At 35.5% G+C, this 21,941-nt stretch overlaps 1 protein-coding gene across 1 annotated transcript in view; it reads right to left on the reverse strand.

Annotated features, from left to right (window-relative positions):
• Positions 1-21,941, reverse strand: part of LOC127514759 (zeta-sarcoglycan) — a 315,734-nt gene that overhangs the window by 72,093 nt on the left and 221,700 nt on the right. The window contains exon 3 of the mRNA XM_051897924.1: positions 17,009-17,110. Within this exon, the coding sequence (XP_051753884.1) occupies positions 17,009-17,110 (102 nt within the window). The remainder of the gene's footprint in view (positions 1-17,008; positions 17,111-21,941) is intronic.

Below are 21,941 nucleotides of genomic sequence, written 5' to 3' on the forward strand. Positions count from 1 at the left end.
TGTGTGTTTTCATGATTTGAAGACACAAATTTGTAGAATGGCATGGGTATTACACTGGTATTATGACATAAGCATGTTTTATGAGGACATTTCATGAGTCCTTAAATTTAAAATATTTTTTTAAAAAACATACTAAACAATGCTTTATTAAAAATGTAAAAATGCAGAATGTTTTCTGTGATGGGTAAGTTTAGGGGTAGGGTTGGTGTAGGGGGATAGAATGTACAGTTTGTACAGTATAAAAACCATTACGCCTATGGAATGTCCTCACTAAGATAGCAAAACAAACCTCTGTGTGTGTGTGTGTGTGTGTTTTGATAGTAGAGAGAAAAAAAAGAAATTATTTTAAGATAAAAAGGGGAAATTGGATTGAAACACAAAGCAGGCTATATTCAAACCTGTGGGCCCTATTTTAACGATCTAAGCGCATGGTCTAAAGTGCACGGTGCAAGTGCACTTAGGGCGTGTCCAAATCCACTTTTGCTAGTTTAATGACGGGAAAAATGGTCTGCGCGCCAGGCGCATGGTCTAAAAGGGTTGTCCCTATTCTCTTAATGAGTAATGGGTGTGTTTTGGGCGTAACATGGAATAAACCAATCAGAGTCTCATCTCCTATTCCCTTTAAAAGCCAGTTGTGTTCACGCCATGGCAGATTCGCTATTTACATGGCGCAATTTGCAAGAGGAAAAACTGAATGCTTCTCTAGTGAGGAAATAGATCTGCTTGTGTGCGATGAGAACGTGAGCAGACCATCTACGGGAAAAGCAAATTAAATAGACTTTAAAAGGGAGTAAAAAACATGTATAAAGGCCTTGTGAAGTCAAACTCAATTTTGGTATTTTGGCACAAATTGGTCATCAACGTAAGCCAGCAGTGTTCATCCTCAAAAACCATGAACAAAAATACTCAAAGTACAGAAAATATATCGCAGAATACATTAAATGCAAGTTAACTTTGAAGAACAGTTTTGAGACAGATGTTTCCACCAATGAAATGAAAATCAGGTTAGAGAGGCTACATGGCACTTATGCACTTCATTAAAAAAAAAAAAAAAAAAGTGTTCAATCATGCTCTTATCAGGAAAAAAAAAAAAAAAAATGCATCAGATATATAAACTCCAATCTGCATGTGCATGAAAAGAACATGTTCAGACAGATAATAAAGAAATGTCTTGAAAATTCTGAGAAAACATCCAAGAGATTCTGAAAAAAAACTTCCAGTTCCCGGAGTAGCTGTCGAACTAAAATCACCCTAGAGACAGGTAAGGTAATTAGTACTTGACGAGATCAGAAATAACCCCAGGAATAACAGCTGCATACTTCCTGCACTGACTAATGACAGTCCTCATGAATCCCACCATAGAGAAAGAGGCGCTTTGCAAAACAAAAACCATTGCTTCACGTGAATGATATTGCTGCTCAACTTTGTTAATCACTGAGGAGACAGATTCACACAAGAATGAGTGTGCGTTCAGGAACCATAACAGCTGAAGATAATGGTGAATAAAAACTAAAGCTAAAGGAAATGTTGACCAAAAATATCCAAAATGTAGTGGCATAATTATGAGAGCAATTATCAATATCTTAAAGCGTTGTTGTAAACAGAAATGGTTCCATAGCTTAAAGGGTTAGTTCACCCAAAAATGAAATTTCTGTCATTAATTACTCACCCTCATGTCGTTCCACATCCGTAAGACTTTCGTTCATCTTCGGAATACAAATTATGATCTTTTTGATGAAATACGACAGTTTTTTTTTTTTTTTTTCATCTCCCATAGAACGCAACATAATTGCTGTCATTCAAGGTCCAGAAAGCTAGTAAAAACATTGTTAAAATGGACATGGCTACAGTGGTTCAACCTTACTGTTATGAAGTGACGAGAATACTTTTTTGTGCGCAAAAACAAAACAAAAATTATTCTTGTCGCTTCATAACACTAAGGTTGAACCACTATAGTCACGTTGACTATTCATTTTTGGGTAAACTAACCCTTTAATGTGTTTGAGACAACCATACTGTGGGACACATAAGGGACACCATACTTGGCTAAACGTCACAAAATAAATAAATACAGAAATAAATAAATATAGTGTTCAAAAGTCTGGGGTTATTAAGATTTTTTTTCTTGAAAGAAATTAATACTTTTATTCAGAAGGGATACAATAAATGTATCAAAAGTGACAGTAAATACTTTACATTGTTATGTTTTTTTTTTCTGTTTTCAACATTGATAATTATAATAAATGTTTACTTATAAATTGTAATAATATTTCACAATATCACTGTTTTTACTGTATTTTTGATCAAATAAATACAGCCTTGGTGAGCATAAGAAACTCTCAAAATGGAATGCATTCAACTTGACCATTCTTACATTTTCATTGTGACAAATTATCCATAGTTAATATCATTCCTTCTTAAGTCATTATTTGTAAACTGCCATGCAAACTGCCATGAGTTAAGACAATATCAGATATATCAATATCAATATCAATACCAGATTTCACCAAACATTTTTTTTGACAACTAAACACCACTTACTGAGTGAAACATGCAACATAATGAGAAAACAACACAGACAATTACTGTTTGAAATGTTTAACACTGCATATTTTACATACTAGCTTCACATACTACAAAATATGTAATATACAGTGAATAATGTACAGTATGCCGTAAGTAGCTCGCGTGAGTATTCTTTTCAGAAACATATGCACATAAACAAGAAGCCTTCAAAAAGCATTGTTAAATCTTAACAGATTAAGTTTTCAAGGAAAGTCACACAATGCTGAATAAATGTGCTCAATAAACATTTAAATGAATATTTTATTGACAACTTCAAATATGCCATTTCTCAGCAAATATGGAGCAGCTTAGATAAGATAACATTTCTACCAAACACTTTTTTTTTTTTTTTTTTTTTTTACTTACTCTATAGTGTTCTCAGCGACATAAAGGAACAGTTTATCTCAATAAAGCAGCCATTTTCCTTTCTGCCCTAAGAACAAAGTTGAAGCAAATCTCCAGCAAAGGTTGTGCATCACTTTCTAAATCTAAAACTCAAAGATTATTTGGATTTATCATTGTTAGCAGTCTCCAGGATTTCCTGTCCAGACTTCATTTCTCCTCAGTCCCACTGATACGCTCTTATCACCTCTAACATTTACCTCCACAGTCCAGGTTGTACCCTGAGCCCTACTAGCTAAACACCCAACGGCTAGCCTGCCCTTTTACACATGCTACATAGCCCCTGGCTAAATGTCATTAGTCGCCGATGAGGATCAAAGCTAAAACATCCCACTAGCCTGTGTAATGTCAACGTGCAGCATTAATTAAAACCGTGTCTGTTTTTAATTAATTTCTCTAATCGAGAGGGGTAGAGTTGATCCCAGGTTGGTGGTAACGGCCATGTCACCGTGTAGCAGCGGACGAGACGAGGTATTCGATATCTGAAAAGGCAACAGCTGGAAATTTGCCGGAGGCACTGCCGACGTGAGATGTTAAGATGCAAATAGTGTTTATATTTATTTGGTTAATTAGCTACGGCTCATTGTTATGGAGACAGTGACCCCAATTAGCTACAGCCCAAAATACGTCAGGTAAACAAGTTTATTTGGTGATGTTCCATCAAACGCTAATTTGGTAATACACAGGAATGCTATCATAGCAATCATATATTGAGGGCTTTAAAAGGTAACACTTTACATTAAGGTTTCATTAGTTTCATTCATACATTAGTTAACATGAACTAAGAATGAACAATACTTCTACAGCATTTATTAATCTTAGTTAATGTTAATTTCAACATTTACTAATACATTATGGAAATCAAATTTTGATTTTGTTAACATTAGTTAATGCACTGAAAAACTAACATAAACCAACAATGAACAGCTGGATTTTTAACATTAACAAAGATCAATAAATACTGTAACAAATGTATTGCTCATTGCTAGTTCATGTTAGTTAATGACATTAACTAATGTTAACAAATGAGACCTTATTGTAAAGTGTTATTGTAAACCCTTTTAAATGGTTAGTTCACCCAAAAATTACAGTTCTGTTACTCACCCTCATGTTGATCCAAACCCATAAGACTTTCCTTCATCTTCAGAACACAAATGAAGATATTTTGGTAACACTTTATTTTGATAGTTCACTTTAGACATTCTACAAACTATAAGTACCAGTCATTAGAGTATTACTAGACTGTCTGCTTAAAGGGTTAGTTCACCCAAAAATGAAATTTCTGTCATTAATTACTCACCCATGTCGTTCCAAACTGGTAAGACCTTTGTTTATCTTTGGAACACAAATTATGATATTTTTGATGAAATCTGAGAGTTTTTTTTTATCCCCCATAGGCTATATGCTATATTCAAGGTCCAGAAAGGTACTAAAGACATCGTTAAAATTGTCAACGTGGCTACAGTGGTTTAACCTTAATGTTATAAAGTGACAAGAATACTTTTTGTGAGCAAAAACAAAACAAAAATAATGACTTTAATCAACAATTTCTTCTCTCCCATCATTCTCCTACGCTGTTTACATTCAACACTTCCGTGTTCGACGTCAGAACACCGACTCTGCTAACACTTTATATCGATGCTCCCACAACAGACATTCTACTGAGTACAAGTAACTTTGCAAGTATGTCAACTTATTTTACTAACCCTAACCCTTACCTAACAGTCTACTAACACTCATGTTGGCATGTAGTTGCAAATTAATAAAAGTTAATTGACATGTAGTTGCAAAGTTACTTAGTAGAATGTCTAAAGTTAACTATTAACATAAAGTGTAATCAATAGTTTCCCTTGAAAGTTTGTTTAACCAAAACTTTGATGCTTCAAAACATGAAGACAAGGATTAAACTGCTTGATTCATATGGATTTATTTTAAGAGCTCTTAATTAGGGCTAGAACAACGCTTTAACGTTACTGATTACGTTGATTATGTAAATTAGTCGATTTGCGTGGAATGTGTCGACTCGTTGCGCTATTTTATGTTCATCCCCAAAGACAGCAGCACTGACTCCAGGCCATGCTGAAAAGTTATTACAAAAATATCGAGCCTGTTTTTTTTTTTAAACAGAAATCAAATACAATGGTGCTCTGCCCTCTCTGTAAAACTGAAATGGCAGGCCACAACAGTACAACTTCTATGCAGGAGCATCTGAAAGAAAACATCCCTGGGCTCTCCTACCTCAAAACGACAAGACAGCAGCGCAAGTATTTGGACTATTACAGTGAGTTTTTACACAGCACTAGAATGCGGTTGTCAGTCCCATATTTTGTGTTTAATACAGCTGCATTCATATAGCATTCTGTTTTTTCTGAGCTGCAGTGAGTGCGAGATGCGTGGCTCAAACGTGCTCTCTGCAACCGGTTACAAAGCATTTAACGCTGTTGTTGGTTATTTAAAATATCTAATGTATGAACTCACGCCCTTGATTGGATTCATTTATTTGTTTTGGCTGTCAATCGTGGTAAAACTTCACAGTTTTATAGACACTGCCGTGTTTGAGACTGTCGCCATGATTAGTTAATTAGTTAGAATGTGGTTGTTACTTAAACTGTTAAATTATACAGTTGAATGAACATTATCAAGCAGCTACTTTAATCTCCTGAATGAACAAACCATTTCAGGATTCACACTTGTAAGCAACTGTTGCTGTAAATCCCAAAAAGTGTCTGAGCTCAGCCATAGTAAACACCTTTCTTAATTAGGCCTACACTGCATAATTGATTAAATATTCAGCCCTACTTTTAGTTTTGAAACAAGTTTTGGGTGAATAGACTTTCAATGAAGAGACAGAAATCTCTCAGATTCATTAAAAACATATCTGTTTGTGTTTTGAAGATGAACGAATGTATTACGGGTTTGGAACAACATCAAACAACATGACAACAATCATGACAGAATTTTCATTTTTGGGTGATCTAACCTTTTAAAGTATCAAGAAACATTTGAAGTCATACAACAGCACTGCCGTGGAAACTCACTGTGAGTTATATTACATGTCACTAGCAGTTGCTGTCATCTCTGCATCTGTCGAATAGCATCACGTCGCCATCGCATGCCCTCGTAAACATAGTTCCCACCCCTCCTGTACGGAAAAAAACCTATAATAATGTGCTTTGACAGAACAGATTGCACGACACTAATATAAATAAAGAGACTATCACTCTTCGTTATGCCTGCTGCTCTCTGATGACACATCTGCCTTGTGCTTAGATGTTGGGTTATGTGTAACCAATCACAGCAATACAACACATAGTTATCCAATCACATCGCATGTGGAATTAGTTCATTGATCCAATCAAAAAGAGAGGTGGGATGACATTGCTAAGAGATGAGAGGTAATTGCAGAGGTAACCTGTGCCCACAAGGCTTTTGAGAATTTTTGTGCATCTGAGAGAGAGCGCAGAGAGAATAATTAATATTCTCCGTCATTCTTGGTTCCTGAAGGTCTGAACAGTCCCCATGTTTTATCATCCTAAAATGTTGTTAAATGTTAATGGGAACCTATTTTTACATGGGCCATTCCACCACACTCCCAAACCCCCTGAATAAAACATTAGTACCAACACGCTTTCCAACACTTGTGAATCCCTTGCTCTCTGCTCGCACACATACTCAGTGTTTGGGATTGGCAACCGTATTTACTAACAGGTGTGACTTTTGAATTGTCCTGTTTATGCAACGTCTTACAGGAGCGACTCGAATACTGTCTATATGCACTAACATGACATCAAGCTACTCTTCTGTTCTTGTACCAGCCAGAAATAACACTTGTAACCATGACAGTAAGAAGTATCAAAGATGGTGATTTCCATAACATCAGTATTTGATAAATAAGCACAGGTTTGCCAATCTCAAATTGCACAATTTACAATTATATAATAAAATATTGCAATAGTTTTCCTCACAATACTTTACTAATATCAGGGATGTGCCCAAAGCTGAATAACAAATTCTTTTGAATAATAGAAAAATATTCGATTAAGCAATATTTTTAAAGAATATAAATAAATTTGATGACTGCAGTGTGAAGTTTAGGAATAAAAATGTGCACAGTGTAGTGTACCAAGTCGGTACTGAAATTTTAAAAATGTGACAATACCAGCATTTCCCCCTAGCATTTTGAGCGCTGTTGAGCAGATTCATAAAGACCTCCGATTGGCCATTGTGTTCACGTGCTCAACAGAAATATCTGTGATCGGCTACAATGATCAATGCACAGGAGTGTTTGAAAGCACACAGAAGTGTTTGAAAGCATTTTGAAAGCGGGCGCGTTTGAAAGCAGGGGTCTATCAGCGGACCGGTCGGCTGATAGATGCCTGCAGAGGTGTAAAGTATTTGAGTAAATGTAATTAGTCGCTGTACTTGAGTATTGTTTTGGCTACTCTGTAGTATCAAAGATATCAGCAACTTTTACTCTTTACTTGACTACATTTTTGAATAAGTAGCCTATATGTACTCTTTAATCCACTACATTTGTAATGAGCAATGCAATTACTCATTACATTTTGCATGGCACCTAACTTTTTCTGCAGCAGTTTATTTCTGCTACAAAAGAAGCAATATTGCCATCTACAGGGCACTGCAAATACTACATCCTGTGTGTTTGCCCTTACTCACCGAAACTTGTCAACAAGGCTACTTTACGTGAATGAGAGTGCATTAGCAAGTAGTTGTGAATCACTACTGTTTTATATTTAAGATGAGGACATGACTGCAGCTGCCGATTAGGGCCAAAACAGCACGTCCAGTGCAAGAAGGTTTTGACTTTTTAATTGTACTTAACATTTTTTTATTTATCTGTTATATTGAAGAGAGCTTTTTGAAGGATATTGATTTACTTATGCTCTTTTTGAGCACTTGAGATTAATTGAGACTTGATTGTCTAACGTTTAAGAGGCTGTTGTGACTACCTTGATTTATTGCAATTTTGAGGTATTATAGAAAATAAATATGATTGCTCTTCTCACAAATCAACTGTCTCTTGTGTTTCACTGGCATGTCTCTTTGAGGACCAGTGTATCTTTCAGCCTACATTCAGTATACTTAAGTAATGTTAAAATCAGATACTCTAAGACTGTTACTCAAGTTGTTTTGGAATTGGTGACTTGTCCCTTGTAATGGGGTCATTTTTGCTGTAAGGTATCTGTATTTTTACTTAAGTATGGTTTTCAGGTACTCTTTACACTTCTGGACACCTGCTTTCAAACTCTAATGTGTGTATCTGTGTAAGCGCTCAGTGAAGAGCGTTAAAGATGTCTATTTACAACATATTTTTAAAGCGTTGATCATTGTAGCCAGTCACAGACATATCTGATGAGCGCGTGAACACAATGGCCAATCAGAGGTGTTTAAGAATCCGCTCAACAGCACTCAAAATTCCAGGGGGAAATGCTGGTATTGTCACATTTTTAAAATTTCAGTACTGAGTTGGTACCGAAGTCGGTACTTTTGACAACACTAGCACAGTGTGGTTTAATTTTCAAATCAGATCGAATTTGATCAAATATAAAAACAGTAATATCACAAATAATTATTCCAATTTAAATGCCGTTTTCTCTTTTAATACATTTTAAATTTATTCCTGTGATGGCAAAGCTGAGTTTTCAGTATCATTATCCCAGTCTTCAGTGTCACATGATCCTTAAGAAATTATTCTAATATGTTGATTTGTTGCTCAAGAAACATTTCTTATTGTTATCAATGTTGAAAATGGTTGTGCTGCTAAATATTTTTGTGGAAACCGTGATACTTTTTTTCAGGATCTTTGTTGAATAACAGGTATAACAGCATTAAAAGTCTTTACTGTGACTTTTAATCAGTTAGTTCTTGCTAAATAGAAGTATGATGAATTTTATACAAAAAAAAAAAAAAACATACTTTTGAAACTCGCAGACTCCCGTGGACACGTTAGGTCTCTCTTGTGCATTTGCTTTTTTTTTCTATTTCTCTTCTTCTCCAATTATCAGCAAAAAAGCGAGCAGCTATGTATATTTTGGATTGTGTTTAGACTCCTGAGGAGGGATTTACAATCATTTCAACCATTTCTTTTTTTTTTTCTCTTGTCTCAACATTTGCTTAAGGATGGAATAAAAGTGGATATTACTAAGGGGAGGAGAACAAGAGAAAACATCATATTCTTCCTACAACATACAGAGTGTGGAAATAATGCCTACAACAGGAAACTTTTGTCTCGTTTTAGCAACTCCCAATACAGGCATTCTAGCAACAAAGCCACAAGGGAGTACCATAGAGAAAGAACGAGAGAGAAAGAGGGAATGATAGATAGTGCATATGAAAGAGAGAGCACAGGAAGAGAATTGTTGTGTAACATTCACAAGAGACAGAAGGTAGGGAGGCAAAAATAAACTTTTGTCTTCTGTGCCTATAGTGATGTATGCATATAACCTTAGAGGGACACTTATAAAACATGCGTGAGACCTTGGTTATTAGTCACCATGTGTACATGAACATTTAAACATGCAAACACACACACACACACACACACACACACACACACACACACACACACCCACCAAGCCTTTAATGAATTATCTTGTCCTAGGCAATGACATTACCACTGTAACCTGACTAACTCAGCTTTTTATCCAAAGCACAGAGGGATATATGCTGAAAAGACATCCTTAAATTAGCACTGCAGAGTCGATGTGACTTTACCACTAATGGCAGGAGATCTTGCTTTACCCGGTGCATACATCCTGTATCCTGTCCTGAATCTTGGTGAAAAACAAGGAAACAGCTTTGCATGTATCAGCATAATAATTTCAGCTTGTGAACTAAACTGATTTTGCAATATAAACAAAACTGTAGGTGATGAAATACATGGTTAAATATAAAACAGGATTAGATACAATACTGTTCAAAAGTTTGTGGTCAGTACAACTTCTTTTTTGAAAGAAATTATTACTTTTGTTCAGCCAAGGATGCATAAAATTAATCAAAAATGACAATAGACCTGCATAATGTTAAAATGTCTATTTCAGATAGATGCTGTTTTTTTCAGCCTCCTATTTGGTGAAACCTGGGGGAAAAAATGCATGAGTTTCCACAACAATATTAATAAGCATAACTGTTTTCAACATTGATAGTAATAAAAAATATATGTTCTCTGAGCAGCGTATTCAGCATGAATGATTTCTTAAGGATCTTGTGACACTAATAAATGGATAATAGACTGCATTTTTGTGTAGCCATTAATGCAGACTTCACAAAAATGTTGGACACAAACTTGACACATATAAGAGTCTCACTAATTTCCAGTGGGCAATTCAGGACAGGGCCAAAATATTTTAAACCTTTTACTTCGGCAAAGGGCGAATGCAATTTCATCATCATATGGCCATCCAGGAACATAACATAAACCAAAATCAGGAAGACCCAAAGAGATCATAAAGATATACCCATAACCCACAGCATAACATATTCCCCTATGTGTTTATGTATAAAGGGATGCATTAATTATTATGTGTCAGTCTCCCCATGTCCTCAACAAAGGGTCAATAAAAATACAATTCTGAAAATACAATTTTGGTGAAAATCGAGTTCGAAAAAGTAGGCATTTCATACATCACAGGGTGCAATCAAATCGTCTTGAGTCAAGGAATCAGAGAAAAGCCCTTCTAGTTCAAAAGTTACGGTTCAGAAGTTATTAGCATGAACATAAGTGTAACTTTGGACAATTGGTGGTACTAGAGGCACTGAGACTCCAAAATTGCAGTGGTTTTTGTTCAGACTATCCTCTATCAGTGTGCCAAATTTCACAACTTTCTTCTTCAAAAATGGAAAAAGAAGGGCTGTCTCAATCGCAAAATCCTTCCAGTGCACTGAAATGTTTGTTCCCTAAAAAGTCCCACAATGACCATGAAAACCAGGGAGCATCGATGCTCACTATGTTCCCTTAATGGAAGTTTTGAAGCACAAAATATAAATCACACGAGCCAGCTCATCACACATAATGACACGCGATAGATGTTTTGAGAAAAAAAAATAAAATATATACAAATAAAAGTAAAAAACTTAATTATAAAATTTTATTATATTTCAGCATAAACATACATCACCAGACAGGTAACATAATCTACCTTACATGTATAATTAGTTTATGACTGAAAAAAAAAAAAGTCAGAAAAGTATCAGTTCTGCTGTTGTTCATAAATACCAGTAGTGACGTTGTACAACAAGCAAGTTGTGATGTCACCATCAGTGTCCCAATGTGTAATGAGACAGGGTCCTTACCGCCCTTACCATTGTCAACACGATATACGGATTCACGACCTAGGGAGCTTGGACTGAGACGCACCAAGATACAATATGTGCCTATCCACCTTATTCCTACTCCCCATGATGCTTTGCATGAATTATGGGTGTAACTTCCATTAAACTGTAAACAATCAGTGCAATGTTCGCTCTATGACCACAATAATATGATTTTTTTTTTAAAACTGCAATGAGATGACATTATTCTACTCACCATTCAACCATGGAACATTAAAAGGAAATTTAAAAGTGTAAAAGCATCAACAAAGTACATTCAACAGACCATCAATGACCCCAGAGGTGCGATTCTTTTTACAGCAATATACAAATGTGTTAAATATCACTTTGGTAATATAATCTGTATTATGTAACATACGTTGCCTTAATCAAAAATGTTCATTAATGATAATATTTCTAAGTGATTTCCATCATTTTGACAGATAATAAATTGTATTTACCTGCTTCAGAAACATTCCAGTAAACACCGTTAATAGGGATTAGAAGTGAAAAGGGGCGACAATTACATTTTAAAGCATCCGTGAGAAAATAAACCTGGAAAGAGACGTGAGGATTTGGAGAGAAAGATGACGAGTGATTCTTCATGAGAGTGCATTCCAGTGAATTATTCATGGAATATATCGTAAATTAAATTGGGAGAACAGACCACAAATGCAGAGTGTATGTTGTCTTTTTTAATACTGTTACAGCGGAATACAAAAGAAAAAAAAAAATAATCCAGAGGAAAAAAATGCAACGACATAGATATTCTTGTGATACCATGTCACATTAAAATACCAAGCGCTATGTATTCTCCTGACGTCTAATATTTACAGCTCATTCAGTCAAACTGACTGATAATGATTATTTGTGGTGCAGTTTTGAAATTCTTAGTTTCAGTCTTTTTGAATAGAAGCTCCCCAAACCGGAAGTGTCACCCATAATTCAAAATGCAGTAGGCTTGTCAGGAATAAGGTGTATATATAAACCTTCGATACTTGGCCCCTAATTACAATTCTGAAATACAATTCTGAATGAAGTCTGATTCAAATTCAAATGACAATGCATGTTATTTGTCAGCCCAACAATGTCATATACAGTATATACAGTATGACATTGTAACTTTCATGTTTCAGGCAACTTTTTTTTTTTTTTTTTTTTTTACTTTTCAAGCTTGGTGGCTACATACTGTCACTTCTCCTTCTGCCCCTCATGTTTTGAATCTTTATTCATCCTTTTCTAGCACCTTTCCTTTCATATGTTTCCTTTTTGGTCTCTCTTTCATGAGTGCCTGTGTCACACATCATTGGTGGCCCTTAGAAGCAGGGTTTCAATTCAGGCCATGGCACAATCCTTCTTTGTAGGAGACGCCAAAACAGCTTGTCCACAGTATTCAGCCTTACAGCTCAAGGCTCTCCTCCCAGACCAAGACCACCATGCCGCATTCCCTGAACCCTAGCTTCTGGCTTTCTACACTTTGTGGATTAATTATAATTCGCAATGTCGCACCCTCACAGTCATCTGAGGCGAATGATCCAAAATGGCTGCCGTGTCGCTGTGAGGGTGTGTTGGGATTTGCGACGCTGTGTTCTCAGTGGGGTGCTGAGGGGAAATGCAAAGGCCCCTCAACGGGCTTTGATGTGCGCTAGTGATTATTGAGGCTAATCAGGAGTGCCATCAGCGAGCTAGCAGCAAGCCAGCGCTTTGTTTGTGTTCTTTAATGCTAATCACTGTGGCTAACACATTAGGCACTTTGATTTATTGGCTCAAGGACAAGGCTTCTTTATAAGTTTATCTGAGCAGTGGTAAAGGGGTTTATCATTATTAATTAATGTGCACTCCAAGCAGGCTCAGCGGCCATTGTTTCTGCACAGTGTATTGGTATAGACTGAAGTATAGAGACTGCTATGCCTCTATTCAGTTGAGTTTCACTAGTGCACCAATTACCATGTATGTTGAAATGACTAGCATAAATGTTAACCCATGTTTTGTAGACTGTTCCTTAACATGAGATAGTCTAGGCTATCTATTAAGCTAAAGCAGCAGGACTACTGGGGAAAAAAAAAAAAAAAAAAAAAGCTTTAACGTGGCTAAGGTTGTGGTCGAAATGTGTTTGTTAAAAAAGGGCTTCTTGATTTTGTCAGTTACGAAGATGAGATGGAACATGTGCATGCTTAATTTAAGGATTTTAATTAAGACTTAATGTTGATGAATATATGATAAGAAAAACATAACAGAGCAGAATATTAACAATGGACTTACAATGTTTTTGAGACAGAAAAATCAAGGAAGATTATGCACGTTTCAGATAATTTCATTCAGTGTGACGGGGATTGACCTGCTTGAGCTGCACAAGCTGAAGCGAAACAGTGAATAAACACCGGTAAACTGAAGCGCTGCTAGCGGGTTAATGAACTCACCCAAACGTATCCTATAAATATGTGATTAATCACGTAAATACACAACATAAATGTAATACTTCAATTTGCCTCTGCTCAAAATGACATGAATAACAACTATAACACACCGTCTTTGTTAAATGTTGAAATAAATATAGGATAAGTAAATATATAAAAAGATGGAATTATAGTCAGAGTAAAATGAAATATGCAAAGTTAATTGTTTAAAGGGGTCATGAACTGCGTTGTTTTATTATTTTATAATGTTTCCTGGGGTGCACTTATAATGTTAGTATGCTTTACATCAAAAATTGTCATAATTTAGAAATAAAAGGCATTTTTGCTACCCTGATTTTAGCCCTCTTATTTGAACACTGTTTTAAGGGGAGTGTCTGCTGTGAGACTTCAGTGTAAACGCCCACTGCTGTGATTGCCTAACATCTTTGCATTTGAAATAGCCAAGTATTACTCTCTCTTTTAGCATGTTTTTACTATTACAGCTCTCAAGATTAACTAATCATGAAAAGTGTTGCATTACATTTAGATCTATGACATTATATTTAAATCGTGGCGTGAAAGGTTTCAGTGATGAACAGCTGATCACAGACATGTGGTGAGCGCATGAAAACAGTGATCTCGTTATTGCAACTCAATTTCTGTAAACTAACAAATGCTTTCTTCATCACTAACAGTGCAAACGCGATGTAACTAAGAGATTCGTTGAACAAAACAGGAATTTTGGCGTGTCCAGAACTCAGTCATTGATGAACTCGCTCTTTGATTGACAGCTCCAACGACTGCAAAGGGAGTGTTCTTTGATAGTTTTCTTTTTTTAATTTAATCACCGTTTAAATAACAGATTATTTTCATCCTACTAAGAGAAACAACGTGAAGTTGACCGTTTAGTTTGAAGTTCAAAGAACATCTGACTGTACATAAATCATTACATATCAGAGGCATTAGAACAGTAGGAGTAACTCAGTTACTTACATGTTGTTGCATTACTGTCGAGTCCATATCGTAAAAGTCTGTTTGCAAAGCCTGCGCTGAAATGCGACTGATTTACCAAAGAATCCACAGTGAAATACCGAACAGAAATAAATAAAGCTCAACTGAGACATTTACATTGTTGAAAATAAATAACTATATTCCTAGCATAAGGATCCTTTGAAAGGTAATGTTATTTTTGTCCTGTTGTATCGCTCTTCTCTCCTCATCTCACTAACACGCCAGTGGGCGGTGCTAATTTTGCAATAATGAAGTAGGCGTTGATTTCTTCTGTGGAGCTGAAAGAAAATGACATAGATAGGCATATTTCAGGATCAGTCGTTCAATGGGCCTGGTGCCAATAAAAGCTTTTATTGGACTAACAAGGAAGTTTTCAGTTCTGAAACTTACAGAATATTCTTAAAGTACGATGGCCTCTTATATATCAAAAGCTCAAGGAAAAGCTGATTTCTCAATTCATGACCTCTTTAATGTTTTATTATAATTAGAGGAAAATCATGCTTAAATGAATCTTTTTTTTTTTTTTTTTTGACAAAATATTGACTCTATTTTCTTCAAAAGATAAAAGACAGACAGACCCTAACCCTATAACCCTATAACAGACAGACAGACAGACAGACAGACAGACAGATAGATAGATAGATAGATAGATAGATAGATAGATAGATAGATAGACAGATAGACAGACAGACAGACAGACAGACAGACAGACAGACAGGGCAAACCAGATAGCTCATAAAAAAACAGTACCAATCAGCACTAACCAACTTAGACTGGCATGAAAATTCATCAAGGTTTTTCCTTTTTTTTTCCTTCAAGGAAAATATTGCAGATTATGAATTCTGCAGTGACAACAGCCACAGTGAGTTAAAGAGTGAGACACAACGAGAAAGAGAAGGAGAAAAATCGATCAACAACATTGTGTTTACAATTGGGTGCTAAAGGTCAACAGAGGCCTAATACAAATGAACCAGAACATGATGCATGCGTACAGCGGGAGTTTGGGGAAGCGCTCGACCCTGTGTACTTCTCTGTATGTGTGCTTGACAAAGAATGTGTGCCGGTGAGCTTGCCCTATTCATCTTAGTGATCTACACTTTGCCCTGTCACATATATCAAGAGTTCAAGCTAGAATCCCCACCACGCTCACTCCAGCATCACAGCTGGTACCTGGGATGACAGACCAGTGATGTCTGAAACCCTGTCAAGTTACACGCCCTGTCAGCATGGTGGGTGTGTCGGCATTTGATGGAGAGTGGAGATGTTGTATTAATGTCCTTAATTTTTATAACTTGACAAACTGCAAATGGGAAGCAAACATGCAAAATATCAAGCATGGTGCAAATAACTGTCTGCATATATTATATTATATTATTTTATATTATATTATATTATATTATATTATATTATATTATATTATATTATATTATATTATATTATATTATATTATATTATATACACACACATTAAAATTTTGCTCTTCTACAGTTAATGACATTTACACTAAACATGAAAAAATAACAATTATATCTATAGTGCAGGTTAGATGACCATTGTATGTATAAATATTTGCATTGAGAGTCTTCAAAAATTCTTCTATTTAAACATGACATGAAAGGAAAATATGATAAGACAGATAAAATAAAAAGAAAAACATTTTTGAAGGAACTAAATCATTTTTATGGATTTAAGCCATCAATTTAATCATAAAATTAAACTTAAGTTTAACTAACATGCTAATGATAGCCCTTGTCACATCAAGTAACATAAAGCTGAATGAACAAGCTGAACCAATGATACAGGCTGAAAAGATGTCACCCAGCAAATTCACTCACTTCATGGCAACACAGAGTGAAATAACTTCACTGAGGGATTTAGCAGGCAAAGTTCAACAGGTTATTTGAGCTGCTTAACATGGATTCAGCATCAGATCGCTCCAACCAGGCTCGTTCCGTCCCTGTGACCTGCTGCACCTGTTAAGAGAACAGGAGCAAAATCCACGCCCAAAGAGCAAACCCACTACCCTAATTGTTTAGTTCGCTGACACCACCTAAAAAGAAAAGTACTATGATATTGCTGTGACATGGTACCATGGTAGTGAAAATCATTTAAAGTACAATGTGAATATGATAATCTGCCAGTACCAGATAAAGTGCCACTTGTTTGAAATACGGAACTGAGATAGTGATACTATAACAGATTATATATATATATATATATATATATATATATATATATATATATTATTTATATATATGATTTTCCCATTGCACAGGTATACAAAATGAGACAGAACTTCTTACCCGTCTGGATTTGATCTCTTTCACATACAGTGGAAGAAGAAACTCCGACACGCCCTCTAATCTGATGCCCTCTTTGGTTACGCGGAGATTCCCCATGCCATCCTGAGGGACGGAGAAACAGAGAGAGAGAGTTTGTGATGTGCATGCAAATATATTATTAACAGATTTACATTATCATCAAGGATTGTTTTCTCTGAGTATTTTTCACTTGTTAAAATACTGAGTTCAAGACAATACATCAGGATCTGAATGACAACAAGTCAAGAGACATGCTGTGTCCTCGTGAACCGCTGGCATCTCTGTTGGCATTTCTTAAAAATAAATGAATAAATAAATAAATAAAAAGTTTGGGATTTGTAGACAGATAAATCAAAATTAAGATATTTTAATTTTTTTGAAGTATTTTATGCTCACCAATGCTGCATTTATTTGATCAAAAATACAGTAAAATATTAATATTCTTAAGTATTATTATAATTTTAAAATATATCTGTTTCTACTTAAATACATTTTAAGATGAAATTTATATCTGTGATGGCAAAGCTGAATTTTCAGCAGCCATTACTCCAATAATAAAAAAAATAATAATAATTTGTTACATTTATATAGCGCTTTTCTGGGTACTCAAAGCACTTTACATATAGAAGGGGGAATCTCCTCAACCACCATCAATGTGCAGCATCCACCTGGATGATGCGACGTCAGCCATATTGCGCCAGAACACCCACCACACACCAGCTTATTGGTGGAGAGGAGACAGAGTGATGAAGCCAATCAGCATATGGGGACGATTAGAATGGAGAGATGCCAATGGGCAAATTTGGCTGGGATGCTGTTCCTACTCTTTTTTCGAAGGACATCCTGGGATTTTTAATGACCACAGGGAGTCAGAACCTCGGTTTTAACGTCTCATCCAAAGGTGCTTTTTGGCAGTATAGTGTCCCCATCACTATACTGGGGCATTAGGACCCACACAGACCACAGGCTGAAAACCCCCTGCTGACCTCACTAACACCTCTTCCAGCAGCAATCTAGTTTTCCCAGGAGGTCTCCCATCCAGGTACTAACCAGGCTCAACCCTGCTTAGCTTCAGTGGGCAACCAGTCTTGGGCTACCATGTGATAGCACCAGTCTTCAGTGTCACATGATCATTCAGGAATCATTCTAATATGCTGATTTGGTGCTCAAGAAACATTTCTTATTTTATCAAATGTTGAAAAGAGTTGTGGAAAATGTAATTTTTTCAGGATTTATTTAAATAGAAATCTTTTGTTAAATGATAAATGTCTTTAATGCCACTTTTGATCAATGTATGCATCCTTGCTGAATAAAAAAAAATAAATAAATAATTTCTTTAAAAAATAAAAATATTGACACCAGTGATTTACACACTTTTTCATCATATATTTCAGTATTTTCAGTATTTGTCTAGTTTATTCATTTTTTTTTTTTTTTTACTGCAGGCTTGACAATGACAATGATTGTCGCCTGTATGCAAAAAACGCAAAAGGAAAAACTTTTCCATTTTTACTACAACGTTGACGTGTATATGTACCCTAAGTTTATTTTTCAATGGTTTCTGACTTACCTTTCTGTTTCATTGGTTGTCACGATTACTAAGTATGTTCTTGTTTTTGTCACCATGGTTACTCATCTTTTCATTGATTTCACACACCTGATCCTTGTTTTGATTTCACTCTGTATATACTGCCCTCAGTTCTTTTTGCTCACTGTCCGGTTTTGACCGTGCTCTAGCACACTGTTGTGTTTATTTTCCCATTGTAGAGTATCCTCTTTTGTTTTGTATATTGAAAATGTAAGTAATTGCTGCTAAACTGATCCACTTTGCCTCTTGTCATCTTCCTGTCTGACTTGACATTACGCTCATGTCCCTGGTGGGACCACAGTTACCGAAACACAGTCAGCCCTTAACAGGTTCAGCACTGATAATCAAAGGAACTGGGAGTTTCATCATGTACGAAGCATGAATTGATAGTTACATTGACATGCATTTGCTTTTCGGAATGAAAGCTTTTCTGTCTTGTAAAGAATGCAAGAATATGGATGTCAGAATGTACAAAAACGTATCAGTTTGCTTCCATGTCTCTGCATTAATAAATGCATGTAAATGCTCAGATGTGGTAGCATGTGGATTTAAGCATCTCTCAAAGGCTGGTTCCTCTATTCAATTTGGTTTGCACAAAGAGGAGCCCCACGGCTGTTTTCCATCTTCCTTTTCCCTGTCTATCTCTCTCCTTCCCAAATGCCATAGACTACTACTGACATCATATTTTTAATAGGGCTGGGACAATACATCGAATCTCGATTCACGATACGAAGAATCTGGAGCGATTCTGATATTTTCCGATGTATCGTGATTCTCTCTCGAATCGATTCTGAGCTTAGTTTTTAAACAGCAGATGGCACTACTATACGTGCTTTAGAAACATTCGTACACTGCCTGCTTCCAGTTCCTTTACACACACCAGTTAAACCTAAAATAATCATTCATAAAGTTCGAAAAGGTTGAAGCGAATTACAAATCTCGCATCATAAAAGCATTCTGAGCTGAGGTGCAAGTATATTTAACCACTTAACGTACATCACTCAGCCGAAAGGACGAGCGCTGTCCAGCAGTCTTCTTCGTGAGCGTTTGAGAGAGTGCCATTAAAAACTAGCCTAGAGCGCCATCTGCTGTTAAAACTAAGCTCAAAATCGATTAGAGAGAGAAAATATCAGGATCAACCCAGATTCATTGTATCAATTGAGAATCGATGTGTCCCAGCCCTAATTTTTAAAGACTGGACAATGTTGATAGAGAAGTATGTTGTTGTTGTTGTTGTTTTTTTCTTTTTCTGAGCAACATTAAAAAAAAAAAAAAAGCTGGAACCTTTTAAATTATTCTACCTTTCTATCTTTTTGACCTCCCTGCTTTTAACCTGTTCTTTTTATCTCTCAAGAGTACATTGTGTTCTTGGGCAACGCTAATAGTCAGTTACTAGAGAAGCTGATTTTATGGTTGGCTCTAAAAGCATTGTTTCACAATTATCACATAAAGCATTATAATTACTGAATGTGAAAGCACTTCCAGAAGATAGAGGACTTCAAGTCCTGTTCCAGCACAATTTCAGGTAAACTAAAAGCCAGAAAGGTGGACACAGTTAACCTCCTGATACTCTTTGGGAAAGTACACCATGGCACTGCTGTCAAACAAAGGTTTAAAAAGAGAACAACGAACACCTGCAGCCAATGAGTGGGTGTTTTTTTTGTTGTTGTTGTTCCATAAATTTTCCATTTTCAGAGAAAGAAAAAATAAAACATCGAAATTCACAATTTAAAATAGCCTTTGTTTGGATAAACTGCAGAACGGGTACTCTGTTCAGCACCTGTTTAGAAATTACAAGAAATTGCTTGTATGTACAATGTATTCATTTATCATGTACAATGTAATCATATATATATATATATATATATACACATATATATATCATATATATATATATATATATATATATATATATATATATATATATATATATTATATATACACACTTTTATTCACCAAGGTATTTTTGATCAAATAAATGCAGTATCGAATTATGATCAGTATTTTTGACCAAATAAATGCTATATTGGTGAACAAACATTTGAAAGTTAGTTTCTGTCCATTTATTAAATTACATATCACATGCACTAGGGGTTTTCAAAGTGTGGGGCACCAGAGCATGTCAGTGGTTAAAAAAAACAAACAAACAAACAAAAAACATTAATTAATTAATGAGTAATAATTTCAATCAATGCATTATAGCTGAAACAATACTTTAAAAAGCAAAAAGAAGCAGGTTTTTGGACAAGATACATCAGAGATGGTGGAGAGAATAATGTATTTGCCTTCAAAGCACAATCTCGCTCCTATTCTGTGATTGTTTCATAGCAGCCCAAGCCATTTCTCATTGTGTTGTGAAATAGAGACTAAACAGCATCTTAAAACACCCAACCATGATACACAACATAACATATGATACGCAAACTCTTTGATAGATAAAGCAAACCAGTGTCACACTAGTAAAGTTTTGATGGGTGATGATTGTAATCAAGGTAAAGGCACGCGAAACGAGAGTCTCTTATTATTACAAACCGTGTGTGTGTGTGCAGCATTCTCAGAGCACTGATTGTAACTGAAAATTAGTAAAAATTGGGGGGTGGGGAGGCGCCATAGTGTACGTTGTGTCAAAAGGGAGGCCCACTGTCTTTGAATTTGAATTGATTACTTAAGAATGTACAGATTAAACATTTTCCTTTTTCTCTTAAAATAATTTATTTCTAAATAATAACTTCCCACAGGTTTGAAATATACTTGCGGTGGTAGCCGGGTGAAAAATCCTCCTATTACCCACGGCACAGAAATGATCTACTGCATGTGACAAACAAATAATTTGTGATTTTTAACAGTATTTTTATTTTAACATTTTTATTTATTGAAATTAATTTTAATTACATAGCATACTTTTACATTTAATTACATACTAATATTATGTATTATTATGCATTTTAAATTATGCAAAATTACAGCATTTAAATGGTTCTCCTTTTCATATGTTCTCCTTGCTGTCATATAGTGTCTCTCTCAGTGAATGGGACACAGATTTTACTAGTAAAATTTATATAATGAATATGTATCAAATAATGTTCTTAGTCTTTTCTTCCTGTGGGGGAGACTACAATAATTTACTATGAATTAAATGGAAATCAAATTAAATACAATTTATTGTGTAACCAAAATACCAATAATGCCCAGAAGAAGAAGAAAAAAAACTTAGCTTGTGACTTTTAATTATAAACAATCACCAAATATACCGGGACTCTTATTTTGAAATGTCTACACAATTGCGGGCTGATCATTCATATTCTTACAATCGTCTAAAATATACTA

This window comes from Ctenopharyngodon idella, chromosome 1 (assembly GCF_019924925.1).
Source record: "Ctenopharyngodon idella isolate HZGC_01 chromosome 1, HZGC01, whole genome shotgun sequence".
Classification (NCBI taxonomy): Eukaryota; Metazoa; Chordata; class Actinopteri; order Cypriniformes; family Xenocyprididae; genus Ctenopharyngodon; species Ctenopharyngodon idella.